This window comes from Electrophorus electricus, chromosome 24 (assembly GCF_013358815.1).
Source record: "Electrophorus electricus isolate fEleEle1 chromosome 24, fEleEle1.pri, whole genome shotgun sequence".
Lineage (NCBI taxonomy): Eukaryota > Metazoa > Chordata > Actinopteri > Gymnotiformes > Gymnotidae > Electrophorus > Electrophorus electricus.
The window spans coordinates 4,853,245-4,872,798 of NC_049558.1; the positions used below are offsets into that span (position 1 = coordinate 4,853,245).

Consider the following 19,554-nt stretch of genomic DNA (forward strand, 5'->3'; position numbering starts at 1 on the left):
CACAACTCTGCAGTTCCAGTTCAAAACTGCTATGACTCATGCTCATAACCGTCATGTCAGTATCTCTGCAGTTTCCAGAATGTCTTGCTTATGGCACCCCTGCAAAACACTGACACCATTCACATAGCTAATAAAGAGGCTTGTAAGAGTAGTTGCAATGTATGTATCTCTAATAAAGTGGGTGGTAACAGTACCCAGTTATATGCTGAAGTCAGACACCACTACCACACTGCTTGTCTAACAGTAAGTAGTGTACAGACAATGATAAATGGCTTAAAAGGTGGTCAATTTCCCATTACAATTCCTTTGCCATCCATATACCAGGCTGGCCATTAAGACACTGAAATCTCTGGTAAAAGCAATGGACTGTTTGACTGAAAATGAGTTCTGCAAGCTTACTTAAGGTAGATTCATCACTGTCCTTGAACTGCAACTGTACTTCAACCAAAGGCTACATGGCGTGGTTAAGAGTAAACATGTTCAGAAAAACGACAAAGAGAATCTTTTACAACTTTATTCACTATCACACTAAGTGCTCCCATTACAGAGTAAAATAGTTTTTTTACTGTAATGTTTCCAGGAATTTAACAAAGTAGAAAGAATAGTTTATGTCCTACAAGTCCTGTGCCAAGTTCACACACACAAAAAAAAAAAAGGAGGGGGGGGGGGGGGGGGGGAGAAACCATAATAACCCCACCCGCTCTAGTTATGTGCAGGTTCCCCATCCCAACCCAAAAAGAAGCCAGAATTGCAAAACGACCCACCCACTGGGCCTGAGGAACAGAATAGGGTTCAGATGTGAGGGGACCAACTAGCTTTGAGACCTTGACAAGTAGCACACAGGTGAGGACACCCACAGCTTCGATTACCAGCAGGTGCAAGGTGTCACTATTGTAGCTGAGAAGTACTTCAAGTCGAGACCACAGAGCATGTCAAATGGGGTCAATAAATGACAAACAGCCCAAAGCACTGACACGTTACTTTCATGTAGTTTGCATTTCTGTTTTGGCATCATTCAATGGTATACCTTGTTCAAGTTGCTATTAGAAACTGGTTCAAAAAAGGGTAAAGCAAGTTGGCAGTGCTCATCACGGTGGAAAACGGGAGGCAAGAGAGTGCAGCAGGAAAGGAACAACACACTTACTAAAAGGCCAGAGCCATCTTCTCTTTACATAGGGAGAGTGCTGATGGGCACTGATCATTTCACATACTTAAGCTTTAGTACGACCAAGTTTAAAGTTAGTCAAAAAGGTCCCATTCAAATGCTCTCCTGTCCTACAACATATCTTGTTCTTACAGCCCACCAGCCATCAGCCCTAAGGCGCATTTAAAAACATGGGGTATGAACCCTGGGTTCAAACTGGATTCAAAGAGTAAATTATGGAGCCAATAAAATCAACCCCCGATACACAAACACCACTTTTTTTCCTTTCACTTTTTTATTCATGTTTATTTATTTTTAAACTTTGGGCTCCACCCATTAACATGAAGCTTCAGCTGAATTCCCTCCACCTCATGAAAGCACCCCAACCCCACCCTGCCCACCCTGGCCGTCTTCTCAGCGAATGGTGTATCTGACATAGGGCACCTCCACGTCCTCATCAGTAATGTCGTTGCAGCAGAGTTCGAACACTAGTGCTTTAACATGCTTCCCCAGTTTCTTCTTGGACACTTTGGTCACTATCTCAGTCATGCTGGGGGGGGGGGGGGGGGGACAAAGACAAAACTGAATGAGAGATTCCTTCAGAGACAGAAAAGCTGGAGAAAACTACAAACAAAATGACTTCCATCTGAACTGGTCATGCGTTGTGGAGGTGGGTGGGGAGTGGTACTTACGGGAGCTCCAGTCTTTCTTTGAGCTTGGCAGCAGGCATAAAGAAAGAGTAGAGCATAGACACTCCCTGAGAGAGCATTGTGATCTCCAGTTTGTGTTCATTCTGAGAAAGAGAACATTAGAGATGCTCGGAATACAGCGGACCTTTTGAGCTCAAATAAAGATTCACAGAAGTGGTGGTACAGGGAGCCTCTGTACCTTGAAGTAGTCCAGGAACTGCCGGAGTGTCATCTCCTCCCCACTCGGCTGAATGCCCTTCACTTCAAAGCGGTCCCATAGTGTCCAGTCGATTTCATAGTACTGCAAAAGGAGGCCATAAATCAGGAGCGTCTAAACATTTGGGAAATGACCTTCAAATGTTAGCCATTCTGCACAGGTAACTCCAAGAACATACCTTGTGCTTTGGAGCAGCAATGGGCTCCGAAAAAGCGAAGAAAGGCAGGGAGAGGTTCATGAAGCCATTCTTGTATGACTCCAGCTTCTTGTGGCCCTGGACAATCTTGAGCAGTTCCAGACACACCAGACCTACCACAGCAGCTGTCGTCGTGGCTATGGCAGGAATGATCTTACCAGCAATGAGTTTACTCTGTTCCAGAGAGAGGAAACACAGATACAGTACAATGCACACAGAGATAATTAAATTAGTATGTCCTATGAGAAGCTGGCAACTCCCAGTCAGATGCTCACCTTGTGTCTGTCTGCTGGAGGAATGTCATAATTCTCTGCTCTCAAATTCGATGCCGCTACGATGAAATCCATGTGGAAGTTAGTGTCGTCATCCTTGGGTGAGAGGGCAAAACACATTAAATCAAGCTGAAAGCCTGAAATGCCCCCCAGTAAAAAGCAAATGGGAATTAGTGCTGTACAGAATGGCTATGAGGGTGTACTAATATTTGTCTCAAACATTTGCTGGTTTTTTGTGATGGATCACATCACTTAAATTCCATCCTGTGTAAACACTGCCAAAGGCCAAGTTCACATTACCAACCTGAATTGTCTCAAATCTCACTTTTGAGGGTTGTGTGGACACACAAATCTGATCTTTTCACATAAGATTTGAGTTGCTTTTGAGTTTGGTCCTAGATGTTTCATGTCTGATTCATAGCCATGTGACTTGAATCAGAACAGGCAGACCAGATTACATGTGGCTTTTTGCCATGCACTTAGGTCTGTCAAACAACAAAGGAGAATAGCTGTTCACAGCTACTGCTGCTGTTAAAGCTAGACACCTGTCTTTTCACAAAATTTGATGCAACACATAGGCTACTAGTGTTGCTGGTTTCATTACTTTGAGTTGTCTCACAAATGACATTTTTGCAGTTGATGAAGTAGGCGACAGTGCAAAAACACATCAATAGGTATGACACCATTACATACATGGAAAACATGATACTGGGGTTTGCGAAGATTTCCCAGCATTCCTTAGAGATGTACCTTTTCAAATTCGATGGGACAGAGTCTGAACTGGGACACAGTGTCCGGAGAAGGAAGTATACTCTTCAGCTCTTCAAGCCTCGAGTCATCTGTGGATACGCAGGTTTGAAACATTACAGCAAATGTTTAACAAACAAGAAAATACATTTCAAAGTCTGCTTGAAGGTCATCTTTAGGTCATTCAGCTGAAGGATGTAAAATTACTCGTTGTTCCTTACCCACAGAGGCATTGGCGCTCTGCAGCTCCTGGTCAGATACATGGATTTTAACTCCTGACTTGGGGGTAAACTCTGGTACTTTGACATCCTGCAATACTTTAGCTACATCTGCACGGTCAGTGGAGCCTTGCAGGCCATATGCCTGGGCAACCAAGTTGGCTGCAGCCACAATGTAGTCCATATGCAAATCCTGAGGAGTGCAAGAAATAACAGGAACTAAGGGAAATGTCCAGTTTTGCGCTGCACATGGTGGCAGTGACAGAACATATTGAATACATTTTTAGTGTTGTAGGTTGACTGGTCCTGTTGGTGTAGGCAACACTCACATTGCTAGTACTAAACTCTAGAGGATGAGGACATCTTTTGGGACCTGACCAGAATGGAGCTCCTGAACTTGTGAGCTGAGAAACAAGAATTGGAAGAAGGGGAGACAAAAATTAAAATTAACATCGTTGATTTGACAGTAGATATAGTAAAGAGGGTGGTCCTTGTTAAAAGTCAGCTTAACAGTTCAGTTTGATTCAGCAAACAAGGAACAAGACAGTAATGGACCGTAAGAGAAGAGAGAAAAAAAAAAAAAAACAAGAAGAGGATGGTTCTCACCTGGTCAGGAGGGAAATTGTGCAGTAACTGACGGATATTGTTACTGTATTGGCACTGCCAGTGGTTGCGGGCCCAAGCCACACACTGCTCCCAGCTACGGGGATATTCTGACACCAAACTCTTATACACTGCCTCCACGACCTCTAAGGGCTGGGCACCAGGCAGCTTCAGGGTGCGCTCCATGAACTTAGGGTCTCTGATAGTGAGTCGAACAATGAGACACAGGGACCCTGCCATATTAACACTAAAAGAATTGACTCCAAACTCATCAAGGTCAACTGAATCAATCACAAAGAAAAGGCAAAAATAGGAAGCGTCAGAGAGCAAATCCCATACGTCATGTACTTACGTCATGTACTGCAAGGCATTTTCAACAGGCTGTTTGAAAAGTCCTTCAAACTCATCACGAGCCCACTGAGAAAGAAAACATTAACCACAACTAGGTTAGTGGTCAAAACCAAGTGACCACACATTTACATGTACATACCCCTGCCAAACACTTATCTAAAAGGTACATATTTAAGATGCATGTGTTTTTTACCTGGAGTGTGTGTTCGATAGCATTGGGGAAGTTCTTCAAGGTGCAGATCGGGATGGACTTCTCTGGGGGATCTTGGCTAGAGCTGTAGGACTCCGTGAGGAATGGGATCACCACCTGCACATTTCCTTTAGTCCCAAGAGTACCAGACTCCAGCAGTGGCTTTCGATAGTACACACACCGACGGTCCATGTACATGCCTGAAGAACATGTGCGCAAAGAGAAAATTAATTGAAGCACTGGGTGGCAGTACTCACCAACTTTGCAGTTTCGTGCTGCTCAGTTAACCACATTTGTGTGAGAAAGCCACATTTATGCATAATAGCACAATTGTTCTTATTTTAAAACAGGTGCCAAGTAAAGTAAATCTACTGCCCTGTGAAACCAACAAGTATCATCCTAAAAGAATATACACAAGTTCATTTTTGACTCCATTTATACATGGCCACATCATGCAACTTGGATCTTGATTGCCACTATTTTTAGCCACATGCATGAACGCTTTGAAGTCAAATGGGTCTCCAGGGAGCCACACTGAAATGTGTTTGCTATTAAAATACTAACATGCACATAACACTTAACCAACTTCTTGTAGTTATATATGAAAATGGTAACTACATGATAACTTCAAAGCGAATGGCTTTCCTTGTGGTGCAGATTCTGGACAGTTACATCAGGTGAAGTAATATACTGAGAGGAGTTTTGGTTACCAAATACGGCTTGGAGATAAATCTTATGTTTAAATGCATCTCATATCTACTTGTAACGGCTGACTTTAATCCACTTTAAATACGGACAGATATATAAATGGTCCTTAGCCAGAAAAAAAAATATCCTGATTTTCAAGAAACATAAGATAACCTTGGGTCTTTTTTTTGAAAGCCAGTATTTTACTTTTTTTTTTTTTTTTTAACTCACGTGCATCAACATTGTCGAGGGCATTGGCCACTCCGTCCAGGTTCTCGAAAAAGTCGTCATCGTAGATTCTCTCAGTGTCAGGTCCAACACGGTTCTGATGACCTGTGATGCGGATGGACGGATTCATCTGCTTCACAGCAGCAGCAGCCGTCTCACTCTTCATCTTCTGCTCGTCAGAAAACAAAAACAAAAAACTACATTCAACCCAACAAAATGACAGTAAAAGACATCCCCCACCATCGTTCACTGTACAGCAATGGCTCCAAGTCCTGGGGCCCAATGGCCCATCAGATTTATGTGAAAAGGGGGAAACATGAAAACATCCGGGGCAACGTAACCAAGGGACTGATTGAGGGAGCCACTGGAGAGCCCTGGCTCCTGCCCTGTTCGACCTTCTCCAAAATATGAACAAATTTATCCACTAATTACTGTGAGCAAAAAAGGCAGATTTAAGAACACTAGTTCTCACCGTGACATCCCAGGGCCTAAAGAGGAACTGACGATTAAGGTTCGATTTCTCAATGGTATCCATATCGGTGACGATGACTTCTCCCTCCCCAGTGGCCAGACCCATCATAGCAAAGTTCTTAAGCAGCTCACATCCAATGGCTCCTGCACCAACCTGAAAATAGTCAACAGTAAAATCAATGACCAACAGTTACAAGAACAGAATAGGCAGATCAGACTAAAACAAGTATCACCACAATAAGCATTTAGGCAATAAGACTGCTTTTCTGAAGTGGCCATTTAGAAAAGTTTAGTCATTTATAATAATTACGGGAAGAAGGGCTGGGAAAATCCTCACCAAAAAGTAGCGTTGCTTGCCCAACAGATCTTGCAGTTTGGAACCAAACACAGCAATCTGACCATCATATCGACAGCTTCTCTGAGGAAAAAAACAAAACAAAAAAACAGATGGGAAGTTAGTCAATGACATTACACACAAGGTGTTTTTCTGCTAGAGTGGTGTATAAAATATACTGCAAAATTCAATAGCAAAGCCAAGATTTTGATGGGACTGACAGGCATACACTCCTCCTCCGTGAGAACAGTTTCCTCTGCTTCAGGTAAGCACTCCAGAGCATCAAAGTACAGCCACTGCATGATGGGCATAAACTTGCCTGTGCATGCCTGAGGTGTACAGACACTGATGTTAGATACAGGCCACACAAGCCTGACCCACAGACTAAAACAATCCATCAATTCCTAAACACAGACAAGCTATTTAGTCATATCTGATACAAGGTTATGAATTTGTGATGAGCTTTATTTCTGTCAGCTTTGCAGCGGCACATTTGTGGAGGAAGGAACATAAAACTTTGTTACCTTCATAACCTCTTGGGCAGCGAGCCCACCGATGAAAGCATTGACTGGAGCCAGGTCCCCGGCAGCCATGCAGGAGAGCTTTTTTAGCAGGCCTTCGTCCAGCTCATCCTGCTTGGCAGGGCCAGACTGCGCAGCATTCACGTCATTGGCCAGAGCCACTAGCTCGTCTGCATCCGACTGCAGCGGAGGGAGGGAAATAGGACACCGGTCGCTGAATCAGTGAGCCAAAGCTCAGCGGTGTCTGGCTCAAACAGGAACCAGACGGAAATGCACCAATTCACCTCCAGTGTAATGAATATCCTCAGTGTAACAACAGGGTTGTGTCACAGGAAGAACAATGTGCAGAGGTGCATTTAACCTCTGTAAATCACAAATATCCCCTCCACAAATAAGTAGGGAAAATATACACAGAGTTTCTCAATGGCTGACCTGATTCCAGGGCTTGGGAGAACGGCTGTGTTTCTTCTCAAAGGCATGCAGAGCCTGGAAGCCCACATGCAGCTGTCCAGGCCGATCAAACTTGGCAAAATCAGTCAGCAGAAACTCAGGCTCAGACATGGAAGAGGAAAAGGATTTCTGTAAAGGAGAGGAGCAGACTTGAGACATTTGATCCTGGATCCTTCAGAGTCACTTTGGAAGTTGGCAGTAAAATTACCAAGTCAGACTTACAAAGGCAACTTTCTTGGGCATCTTGACCTGGGTCACAATACCACCTCTCACATAGTCAGAGAAAGATGATGTGTCACAGATACTGAAGGTGTAGGGCCCTACAGACACACATTTCATACTCATCAAGAACAGTCAACTAGTTAAATAAAGTTCTGATAAATTCTTACTACATGCATTTTTTAGCTTTTAGCTATAATTGTATTGAATTATGTGCCATGCGTGGAGGAGTTATGGACTTACCCAGGACTTTGATTTCAATTGGAGGGCAGCCATTAAGCTCCGTCATCCCCTGCACCTCCATGAAGGTGACATGGTCTCCAGTCTCAAAGCCATGTCTGGCCTCATCCAGGCAGGTTACCACACCAGCACTGTCCTGGGGCAAAACAGGCACACAGGGAGCTAGCAATCAGTGAGATGGCCAGTAGTCAGGCAAACTGAACATGCCAAGAACAAGGTCATTTGTTTTACCTTTAAAATGAATGCAGTAAAATTACGCTTAGCACTACAACATCAACATTCCAATTGGTTACATCTCAAATGACAGCAGTTACCTTGGTGATCATGGAGATCATGGCACTTAGAGGCTGCTCTCCATTGGTGTCATACACCATCATCTCATCCCCAAAATCACAGAAAAGTTGCCTGTCCAAAAATAAATGCTGCATGTTGTCACCATGCCCAAAACCCCAAAAAGGACACTATCTGTCAAGAACCAGCTATATGTTGGCAAGGTTTTTCCTGCCTCCAAGTACTTCCTCACCCAAACAGTCCACGTGTGTCAGCAATGATCAGTTTGATGCCTTTGCTGTGACAGAAGTCACCGATGTGCATTTGTTCGTCAAGTGTAGAGTTGGTCAGCACCACCACCTGCACCAGCAGACACAGACATGCTGAAAAGCTGCTCAGACATCCTGCTGGCAAACTGCCAGCTGTGTGGTTGACAGGCAGTAAACACGTTTATTGTAAAAGACAAACCAAGGTCCCCTTTCAGAGACGATCATGTTTAAATACGCAAAAGCACCTCAGACAGGCATCACATTTCTAAAACTTTTAGTTAACACTTGGATATTTGTGTGCAAATGTTGCTCTAAACAGCTGCCCTGAGACCATTTTTGCCATGTGGTCAAGATCAGATTGTTATACACAAATGGAAACCGCTACCACATATGACAACACCCTAACAGAAAACCACCTTTAGGCCAAATTCTCTGGGGAACTTGACAGATGTACTCAGTACTAAACAATGCTCATTTTACTAAACATTCTACCTACACCCACAAACTGCTATTATTACCTCTGTGCCCAAAATAAAAAGCACTGGGTACAGTACCATCATAAAAAAAATCCAGACCTTTGTCCAGACTGCTGTTTATAACTTTACAGACTAAAGCCTCACACCACTGTCAAGAGTTGCAAGCTGTACCAGTGGAAAACAAATAGTGAAATGTAATATCTTCAGAGCTGAAAATACCTACAGCCATTTTATTTCTCTGAAGCTTATTTTGAGCATTAGTAGCTTGACTCTATATAAAACTTTCACATACATTTTTTCAAAACATTTTGCCCTGTGAATGTTCATTCTTTGTTATATCTGGAAATATGCTTCAAGTCACTTATTTTCCCAAATATTCCAGAGACGCAAAAGAACCCTAAAAGGCACTTGGACGACTCAGGGTCTGGCTTGACAAGATCACTTTTAAGCGTGTGATATGCAGTAATTGGCAGTACCTGAAACTGTGTCAGGTAGTCATTGGTGAGAGCTCCAGTGTAAGATGTCACAGGGACGTAGCTGTTGAGTTCTGCCAGCCTGTTTTGACTGACCTCAGCGCGGTTCTTCCCCAGGTCCTCCTCACGCAGGTAAAACTAGAACACACAAAATGCACATCAGCTTCACTGCATGGTTTCTCCTCTCCCCTGCTCCATGCTGGACATAAGGGAAAAGACTTGCAGGCATACCGAGATCTATACTTTATGGCATAATTTAAGGCAATAGCTGCGAAACAACAGTAACTGTGTCCTCATTTAAATTGCCAAGTCAGTAGACGTGAAGGACAGCAACCTGGAGGACATAGCACTGCGGTGCCTCGGGTTGAGAGCTGTCCACCCTCCCTCCACTGACCTGTGAGGAGAGGTCTCGCCACTCTGCCACACCCTGGTCATGCAGGGTGACGCTCTTGACTCCGCCCAGGATGACATTCTTGGCGATCTCCACACCAAGGCCTCGCAGTCCGGAGATGAGCACATTGGAGTTTTGCATGCGTTTCATTGCATCGTGACCCAACACGTACCTAACCAAAACCAGAGTGGTTAGTCACATACCCCTTAAACAACAGTGTACACACACACACACACACACACACACACACACACACACACACACACACACACACACACACACTTTCTCTTATTTACTCACTAGAAATCTTACACAGAAAGCTGAGGATGTCAAGAGCACATGTGTTAGCCAAACTAGGAAAATTTAGAACTTACAACTGTCTGGAGTACAGGCCTTCATCAATCTCAGCAACGTTTCCATTCTTAGCCATGCCCTGGAGAATCCAAATAGCCATCAGTGCACCATTTACAGAAATGACTAATTCAGATTCATAGCTGGAGACTGCATTACACTCGGCATTCACCAGGCTGAACCAATTTGTTATAGCAGAAATGGGTTATGGCTGCTTGGTTGCAATTTGTTAGGCAGTCAAGCATGAATTTTACACCAAAACCTTGTCTTTCCTGTCAAGTGTAATAAACAGGATGGAAAAAAGCACTTCACTTCTGATTCTGAGGATACAGTGATCATTTACTCTAATTTATCGTGCTGTTAGCCAACACACAAGACAATGACCTTGTTTCAGCATACAGGCTTACTGTGGAAATGCTGCCCATTTCACATACAGCTAGTAAGTGTGACTGCAGTTACATACGCAGCTTCAAAGCATGGATGGAATTTGAATATACCATGAGACCACATAACTGTACACTTGAATTAAAGATAAGAAAACATGCTTTACAGTGCCTGCAGCAGCATACTTACGTTAGCTGGTGTATGGGACAGTTCAGTTCTGACAGAGTATGAGGAGGAGCAGTGGGATCCCGTCTTCGTCTCTGATCCTGACACGCGACGCTTCTTGGACAGCGGCGAGCTGGACATCTGCAAAAAGATCACCCCATGTTTAAAAGGCTTTGAAGCCACTATGGCAATGACCATAAGAAAAGAGCTGAAACATTGTAAATCTGTGCATGAACAGAATTAATGCTGAACAGTATATACATTCTTTTTTAGATTTTCTGTTATTTACTGAGAAAGAGGGGTAGGGATACAAAAAAAAGACTAACACGCACACAATTTGCTCAAGCCCATTCCAAAAAAAAAAAAAAAAAAAAAAGCACTGAAATTTGTATGAACCATTTTGAGGGGTTATGAGATCAGTGAAAAAGCTTGACACTCAAACAATAATCTGAAGTACGAATCAAGACAGCCAATGGCCCAGCTTTCAATCTATTCCTGTTCAATTTCAATATGAAACTGCAATCCTTCCAGATATAAATAGAATACCTCATGGCTCAAATCAAAGCTAGATACCAAACATTAGCACAACAGTGCAAAGACCAAGTCAGACAAAAAACAAGAAAATATTATCTGAGCAGGGAAAATGAATTCATAATACAAACATGCTGAATTTTACACCACTGGTAGGGCACAAGTACTCTGCAAAGCTGGGATAACGTCACTCAGTTGGTGTGGGGTTTCAGGGGCCTTTAAGAAGACAACTTAACCCAATTTCACATCTACAAAAACTTTGAGCAAACTGGAATCAGAAATTAGTTAAACATTTAATTCAGTGAGTTAAAATTGACTATAATGCCCTGACTCAAAATCTTTAAAGTAGTAGTGGTTGCACTTCCATGAATAGCAAACTGGTTTTCAGCTTCTTACCATTACTCTTATTTATATAGTTTAGACACTCTACAATTCTACTTTGCTGCACAAATTTTTGGATAGCCTACTGACCTAAACTGCAGAAGAATATGTTATTGCCCTGGACTCAAGTCCAAGACACACTGTACTTAATTTAAATAATCTTTTCCCCCTTTCCACATCAAGCCTAAAATTAATTCCACAAACTCGCCAGTGGTTTGCCTTCATCTTCTCCAGGAAGGTCAGGGGACTTCCAATATGGCACTAGGTATTGTTGATACTTAATTTCTGAGCAATCTCTGCCTCTAGAGATTGGGTTTCAGCACTGGACAGTTCCTGCAATGAATGACCATAAGGAAATGAATGAGGGTAAAAGTTTAACAGTACTGGTTAAAATGTGACGCCTGTGTCTATTAACGCCAGCATTATCCAAATAAATCAACCATCACGTGGTAGAATGAATCGCGTTTATTTATTGGATAAGTAACAAGTAATGCAATAGAAAAGAAAGGACAAAACAAGAACTAATTAAGCAGTCCATAAAAAGGAATAAAACTTAACTGAGGTAAGGGATAAACATTAGCAAACGCAATAACGCGGAGTAGTTCCAACGCCATCAATAAAAAGGTGGAATATTTCCCGTGATCTTTACTACTATACAAGAACATTTAAGCATTTAAGAACCACAATAACGACAACACTTGATTCATCATCACATGGGCTGAACCTGCATTCTGCCGCAAGATGTAGGTAACTACCCTGCTATAAATAGACTGTGCACAGAAACGTTTTGTTTATTGCGGAAGGTTCATGCAGCACTAGGTAAGGCTTCCCGTTATTCTGGTAGAAAAACGCTGATTCATTAAAATCCAACCAGGTAAATTTGCGTTGTGTTCATCTTGCTATTTTTGTAAAAATGCCAAGTTTGACGGCGTTGTATTAAGTCCATTAATCCAGCCTCACATGAGCGTCTGAGGGTGCATTTCCTGATTCTCTCAGCAGCACTGGAAATGAATCGCGTTTCCACTTGGTTAAGGAAACCAGATTCTTCTGAGAAAATGGAAAATCTCACAAATCATTGGAAAATGTGCCACAGTTCTGTTACTACAGTGGAAAATCCGCATTCCGGTGAACCAGTAACAGATATGATCTGATTATGAAATTAAGGTCCATATGTCGACGAAATCTTACACATCGACCAAAGACAAAAGCAGATAATGTTGGACGTAATATACCAACTGGAAACGAAGCTAGCTAGCTAACTATCCGATCAAAATCTAGTACAGATACCTTAACACCAAAAACGAAAACTAGATTGCAAAATACTGCCGATAACAAACCCGAGACAAACAAGCCAGAGCAACGGAGACCAGCTACTGGCTATGCTAGCATTGCGTTACACCTGCTCAGTGCACTTCTGCCAAAACGTTCTCTCCATATCAGAAATTTCTGTCCAACACTTCCTTGTCGATGAGATGCTCAGCCATCAGTGAGGCACTGTTAATTGTAAAACCACACAAACATACGACACGTTCAAAAATCAGGTAAATTAAGTAGCTAGCTAGCGGTGTCGCATGCCACCGATCGGATTTAGGCATTTTGGTTTAAGAGTCAGGGGAATTTTGAAATCACCCATTTAGAGGGTACACGGACAGTCAATGTAAAATTAAAGCGAGCTAGCAACATTAACCTAGCTATGCTAGCTTGCTCCATGCATTTGTCATTTAGGCAGTTTTCGCAGCACGGTCTGGGGCCTAGCTAGCTAGTTACCTCCCTTACATTAAATATGTTAGCAAGGCTAGCTATCGACCATCTAAGTTAACCAGAATAACAATGAACCAAAGTGTTCGGGCTTCAAAATAAACTAGGTTACGTTAGCGAGCAACTCCAGGTGGCCTACTACAGGCCATCTCTAATATGTCTTAATCTCAATGACTCTTATAACCGCAACTGAATAACTCCGCTAGCTTCCCCTTTTAATGAATCAGGAGTCGAACCTATAGTCACTGCACCAAGTTGGCTTCTGAAGTTGAATGGTTTCTTACCAATAATCCTTCTCTGTCCACACTCAGTGTCAGCAAACCGCTCCTCGTGTAAAACTTGAAACGTCGATGATGTAAATTACTGGCAAATAATTTGTGTCAAAAACCCCCCGAAAAATAGCAATAGCACAATATCACTGCCTTTCACGATACGGCGAGGAAAACCCCCCTCAGTCCTATCCTGCCGAGTCACTATGTCGTCTGCCCTGCGCCCTGCACTAATCGCGTTTCTGGTTTTGTTTCAGTACACGGAACAAAACCAAAATGGCAGCTACAGCACAGGGGCGGAGTTGCTCAAATATTCAACAGGAAAAGGTTGTCTCAGAGAACCTAGCGTAATCTGCTTCATCCATTGGACATCCATGCTTAAACTTGCGGAAATACCGCCCCTGAAAGTGGAGGCTATTCCGAATATACTGGGGCTTCACAAACACTACAACATGAGACCGCAGACATGCCATGTCTTATGAGCACCGGTATTGTACATTTCTAGAAGCCGAGTCAACGTTCATGTAGCACATTTAGGAGTACTGATCTTCAAATGATTACTATATGGGTATGGGAAAACTCTGGTTATGCTTTGGATGAAATGTGGAGATCACAATTCCGTATTACACACACTCACACTCCTTAATGGAATACAGCTGAACTCAAGTATAAAGTTATGAAAATTTGCAATAAAAACTGAGCTGTTAGGCTAGGTCTTTCAATGTGTTAGAGAAGCATATGTTATGTGTAGCATGCCTTATAAGGCCACTCTAAACTGTGAAAATCCTGGTGGTTTCAATTACTTTTATTCCATTTAAACCACATGCTGGTCTCAAAATCTATATTTAGCCAAAACAACAATCCTGATGGCATTAAATAAGTACATTTTTCAGTCCCATTATAATACACACTACACTGGTGATGCAACTGACAGTTTTATAGCACTGAACACTAACAGATATTTAATCTGGCATCCAGGATCAAAGTAAACAAAAATGTGAAGCGAATACTGTTTAATAAGTTTGCTTAATACATGTGCATGTGCTATGCTGACATAAGGTCTCAGTGACTAAAAAATAAACATGGACAGTTACCAAAAAGTGCTGTTTACCAAGTTATTGGTCATCATTAAGACAGTATTTTATATGTACAAAATGCCAATGCAAAGTAAACTGATACACTAGCTCAAGATGGCAGCATAAAATGTTTCAGCCTACCTTCCCCTAAACTGTGCTCTTAAGGCAATGGTGCAAAATGCAAAGTATTAGTATCAGCATAATGACAATGCGATAGATACAGCCAAATGCTACTTAGCATTCATTTTGTATTTAAAAAACTACATAGGAATTGGCAATAAGGTTTAAGGCACTTGGGTATTCTAATTTACATATTTTAGCAGTTTGTACCAGGCAGTTTTACATTTCCTTGTCCAAATGTAAGGAAATGGGTGTATTTGGAGCTAAAAGTCTAAGCATGTGTACGTAGGGATATTACCAAACATAAATTTAACATTTTATCTATGTAAATACTTTTACTTTTTAAAATACATTTTTAGCAGTCACAACTGTTTCTCAAATGGGTTTTTGTAGCAATCTGTTTTTGAAAACCTGCCATGTGTGCCTAGATGCAGATGAGATGTTTAATTAATTAATGGATGGGTGGGTTTGTAAAATTTGCAGCAAATACAGAACATTGCAAATACAGTTTTAGGGTAAGTACCCATTAAGCTCATGTACCCTTTAAGCCCGCTTAACAACTCTGAAGTAAAATTTAAAATAATAGTGTTCACTGTTAATTGTTTTGGCCAGTTCTGTTATTTGTTACTGGAATTGTGTTTATTTTACAACCAAATCTGATTAACCATTATTGACCTGCAGTAGGTAAACAATCCCAGGTGTTCTCAAAGAAAGTCACCAAAAACTTTTGCTGCTTTAGCAGCTACCCAGAAATGCACATTTGTCTATTTTTAGCCAATCTTTTGGTAATAGTTGTAACATTATATAAAGTTAATAGATTAATGCAATGATGTCTGTATGATAATGTTACTTTATTGACTAATGCTAAAGCTTGTCAATGGCTTTTCAAATTACCAAAAGACACCACACAGCATAATCAAAACATGAGCATCCCAATGCACTGTCAAAGCTTCTAGAATGTTAAGCATGCATTCTGTATTTTCCAGTGTTTGCTATCTATAAATCAACTGTAATTATTTGATACAACATGGTACAGCACTATATAATGTTTGCTGCAGTAGCAGACTTTAAATGAGAGTAAAGGTTTTTTTTTTATCCCCCCTCACATATTACCAAACTATGTAATATTGTTTTAGCCATCATAGTTATATGATGCACTAGAAATCTGTAGAATTTAAACACCTCTTCCCTATCCATCAAAGCTGTTCTACTTAAGTCCAGTTCGAGCCTTTCAAGACCACTTTAACTGGTGTTTAACTGGAACCTTTGGTTTTGTTGCACACTTGGCAAAATGTGATCACAGCATTTCTATTCTATTATTTCGCTTCACTGGTGGTGCCGGTGTTAAAAATGTAAAGTTGGTATGAATCACTCTAAAAAAATTAGCTGACTGACTAACATTAAAATTAATGCTAAATTAAACAAATTAATCTATTCCTGGTTAGTTACAAGATGAAATCTCTTTACTGCTACACTGTTTGAGGATGAACTGTTGGATTGATTGCATTAAATGAGGTGTAGGTCTTTTTTTTTTTTTTTTAAGACGTTATACAGAAAATGAAGGAATGATTTCTAAAATTGTAAACCTATTTTAGAATAAAAACAAAAAACAAAAAAAAAACATGGTAATAAATAAATAAAAACATTTTTTTTATTGCACATTAGGAAAAGCCATGGTCTTAAATGGCACATTGTGTACATTTTAAGCCCACAGTAGACTTTTCACATACTTCACAGTAGTTTTATATTTAACATATGTTTTTAATTAATTTTATTACATTTGAATTATTTAAGAAAACTTTGAGACTAATGATAACAATAGATATTCTATTTAAAAAAAAAAAAATCAAACCAATATAGAACATCTGAAAACAGATTTTAGCAGGCTTAATCGCTATATTTACCTAAACACAGAATTCACTTCATAACTCAGAAAACAAATATCAATATTTTAGGAAACAACCAATAAAGCGCACACAGAAATTTTTAGAGTTTAATTCAAAGCAATGTTTAATGTTTGTGTAAGTGACAGAAGGCTAGGAAAATAAGTTAGCCAGTCTTATTTATGGTAGAGACACTATTGATAAAAAGTGCTGTCAAGATAATTTTATGAAAAAAACTGATGTAAATTATTGTAGATATTGATGTTTAATTTTACATTGCACATCAGTGACTATTCAGACTTCTTTAGCATATAGTTAATTGGTAGTACATTGTATTAATAAATTGATAGCACATAGTGAAGCTTTTTATTAGTTTAGACCATGTGTTAAGCACTGACCAATGTAGACTGTGTGAGCAAATATACAAAACAGAGTGGGAGTCCACAGACTACACAATCGCTTGCCTAGTTAGGCAGTCTCAAGACCTATGCCCTCTTGGCAGGCTGTTTAACGGATTGCCAATTTCCTTGGCCAAGTATGTGTTAATTTCTACTACAAAAATGTTTACCCTTGCATGACCAAGTTGAAGGAAAAAAGGGGTTTGTAGCATATTGTGGGAAACCTGTTTCTATAAAATGAACAATTATCAATTTTGAAATAGCTGTCAAAAGGTATGGATATGTCCCACATGTGGACTAAACCTAAACTGCACTGCCAAAGGTGAATCACTACTAGTCTAGTTTTAGGCTTAATCTTGGCTTGGATAACCAACCTTTACTGTTTTAACAGCTCAAAACACAAATAAAAAAAATTCACAATATAAATCTAAACAAAAATAAAACCCTGGATAAACAATAAAGCTGAAAAGTAGTAAATGCTATCTTTTCCACCATCATATAGTGTAAAACATTCCTGGTGTAACATTTTAAAAATACATTATCTGATGGTATGAGACTGAATCTTTACTTACTCTATATGTATGACAAGATAAGCATCTAGCAGGCACCAAAAGCAATATATTAATTAAAATTCACTATTGCACAAAAATCTGTCTGCAATGATGGAAGGTCGAAGGATGAATTCACTCTTTCTAACTGCTGACAGAATGTGTCTAACAAAACACACCTGAACATTAGTTAATAACAGTTAGGTTATGTTTTTCACGTGGGCTGTCACCCCTCCAAAACAGTGCTAGGATAAGCATTTCTCTTTAAAGAAAGAAAGAAAGAAAGAAAGAAAGAGAGGAAAAAAAAAAACATAACGAATATACGTTGGGGGAGGGGTGATACCTTGTGACAAAGGCCCAAGTGGGCCGTTTATTCCTGGTTGCGAGGGGAGAATTGAGACCAAGGTAGGGGTTCACATTCTCCGTGTAAGTGGCTTTCTCCCCGGGTAAATGTGTGCAACTTCTATAATTGCATTTTACATCACTGCACTGCTCAGGTATCCCGTGCACCTGCGCTTGATTAAGTGAATATCGATTGCTAAATGTGAATTGCATCACCAGATAGCTAACCACACAGCTAGCCAGCCAATTATAACAAAAATCGCGACATGCTAGCTTTACTGGCTAGCTATAACAGTCCAGATCTGGCAAGACACAGCCACAGTATTACTAGGTTAGCTCAACATAAACACAGTTTACAGCACTAGCTAGCAGAACTCTGCTAGCGATACTAACGGCCCTCATATGCTGCTCGGTTTATTGCTTATCTGGCTGTTTCAACAAGTAACGTTAACTCTCTTTTACTAATTTCATAAGTTTTATTTATTTTAATCCACTGACATCCTTTCGATCACATTATTTCAACAATACAGTAAGCGAAAAAAAGAAGATGACTGCTAATCGCCTATGCTAGTTAATAGTGCGTTGGCAAGACTGGCTAGCTACTAGCTGCCAAACGATGCAAGACGCAACAAGAACACCATGCCTTGTTTTATCTTGTGGGCTATAGCTACCTAGCTTACGTGTTATATAGCTAGCTATGCACTATATACCTAGCAAAAACAAGCTTTTTAGTCATCTTAGCGTGCCCTTTCAAGTCTGAAGTATTTCTAAATAGCTAGCTACCTGGCTAATCAACAAAACCCCTATGACAAGAGTGTGCGTCAACTTTGTTGCAAATACGGACTTCTTAAAGGAATCAGAATTAAGATCTGTTATATCACATGGACTGCATTGTCGTGCAACTGCTGTCGTCTGGCGTTCAAAACAGCCAGCTAGCATGCATGGTTACATCGTTACGGCTAGCTTTCCAGCAGACCAAACGATTTCAAATTCTTACCAACTAGCTAGCGTTAGCTAGCAAACTACAACAATCTAATCTTATGAGCGCGTTAGCTAGCTAGCCAGCCAGCTATGTAGCATTAGCGAGGGACAGAAGTATGCAGAACTCACCACATCCGATGTTACCCGGGCCTTTCCACGATACAGAATACAAAAATACCTCCTATACGAAAACAAAAGAAGCAGTCAAATCGTTTAGGTAACTGTCTCTCAAATTAACAGGGGATTGTTGACTTTCCGATCGGAGAATAAGGACTGATGGACTGACGCCTAACCGGCCACCGACTGTACCGTTAACGGCACTCTTTCAGTTCAAGAAGTATTCTTCAGTTGCTCACGAGCGAAGCAGCAACATGTGCGGAGTTTGAGTCTAGAACAGTCGACTATTCAAGGTATATAAATTAAACAGTAATCTATCATTTTTTAAGTAGTTAAAAATAATTTCAAAAATGCTTCTGCGCGGTATATTATTAAGAGGCAAAACCGACGTCATGGGTTATTTATTGCACAATTTATTGAAACATTTTTATAATGTAACAGCAATATTTGTACACACCCCTGGCCAATCACGAAATAGGCTCATCCATACTTATGAGTGCGCAGTGCAAGGCGGGAAACGCAGTGCTAAAATGCTTCAGATTTCTGTTGTTTCTTTGTAGTCGAAGTGTTTTTAATTGAATCTAATCCTTTGTC

General features: G+C 40.7%; 1 protein-coding gene across 3 annotated transcripts; it reads right to left on the bottom strand.

Annotated features, from left to right (window-relative positions):
- Positions 1-498: 498 nt before the first annotated feature.
- Positions 499-19,200, bottom strand: uba1 (ubiquitin-like modifier activating enzyme 1). 3 transcript variants are annotated; one of them, XM_026998101.2, is made up of 27 exons: positions 13,511-13,759; positions 11,677-11,801; positions 10,581-10,697; positions 10,031-10,089; positions 9,660-9,828; positions 9,269-9,403; positions 8,301-8,407; positions 8,092-8,182; positions 7,781-7,913; positions 7,541-7,638; positions 7,301-7,447; positions 6,872-7,048; positions 6,569-6,676; positions 6,351-6,431; positions 6,015-6,167; positions 5,546-5,711; positions 4,631-4,827; positions 4,439-4,503; positions 4,090-4,285; positions 3,813-3,887; positions 3,487-3,676; positions 3,269-3,357; positions 2,522-2,614; positions 2,229-2,420; positions 2,033-2,134; positions 1,837-1,937; positions 499-1,694 (listed from the first exon to the last, which is right to left on the bottom strand). In XM_026998101.2, exons 3-27 carry the CDS (start codon positions 10,695-10,697, stop codon positions 1,559-1,561), a joined length of 3,177 nt encoding a protein of 1,058 aa, XP_026853902.2. In that variant the 5' UTR covers positions 11,677-11,801; positions 13,511-13,759; the 3' UTR covers positions 499-1,558. The 3 variants fall into 3 exon arrangements, with proteins under 3 accessions (XP_026853902.2, XP_026853901.2, XP_026853900.2); XM_026998100.2 differs by lacking the exons at positions 11,677-11,801; positions 13,511-13,759 and adding an exon at positions 18,973-19,200; XM_026998099.2 differs by lacking the exon at positions 11,677-11,801.
- Between the last annotated feature and the right edge of the window lie 354 nt (positions 19,201-19,554).

Coding starts and splice junctions, on each gene's coding strand:
- uba1 (XM_026998100.2), bottom strand. CDS start 10,697: ATGTCCAGCTCGCCGCTGTCCAAGAAGCGTCGCGTGTCAGGATCAGAG. Junction 4,504..4,630: donor CTATCGAACACACACTCCAG/GTAAAAAACACA, acceptor TTTCTTTCTCAG/TGGGCTCGTGATGAGTTTGA. Junction 3,358..3,486: donor GAGCGCCAATGCCTCTGTGG/GTAAGGAACAAC, acceptor GCGTATCCACAG/ATGACTCGAGGCTTGAAGAG.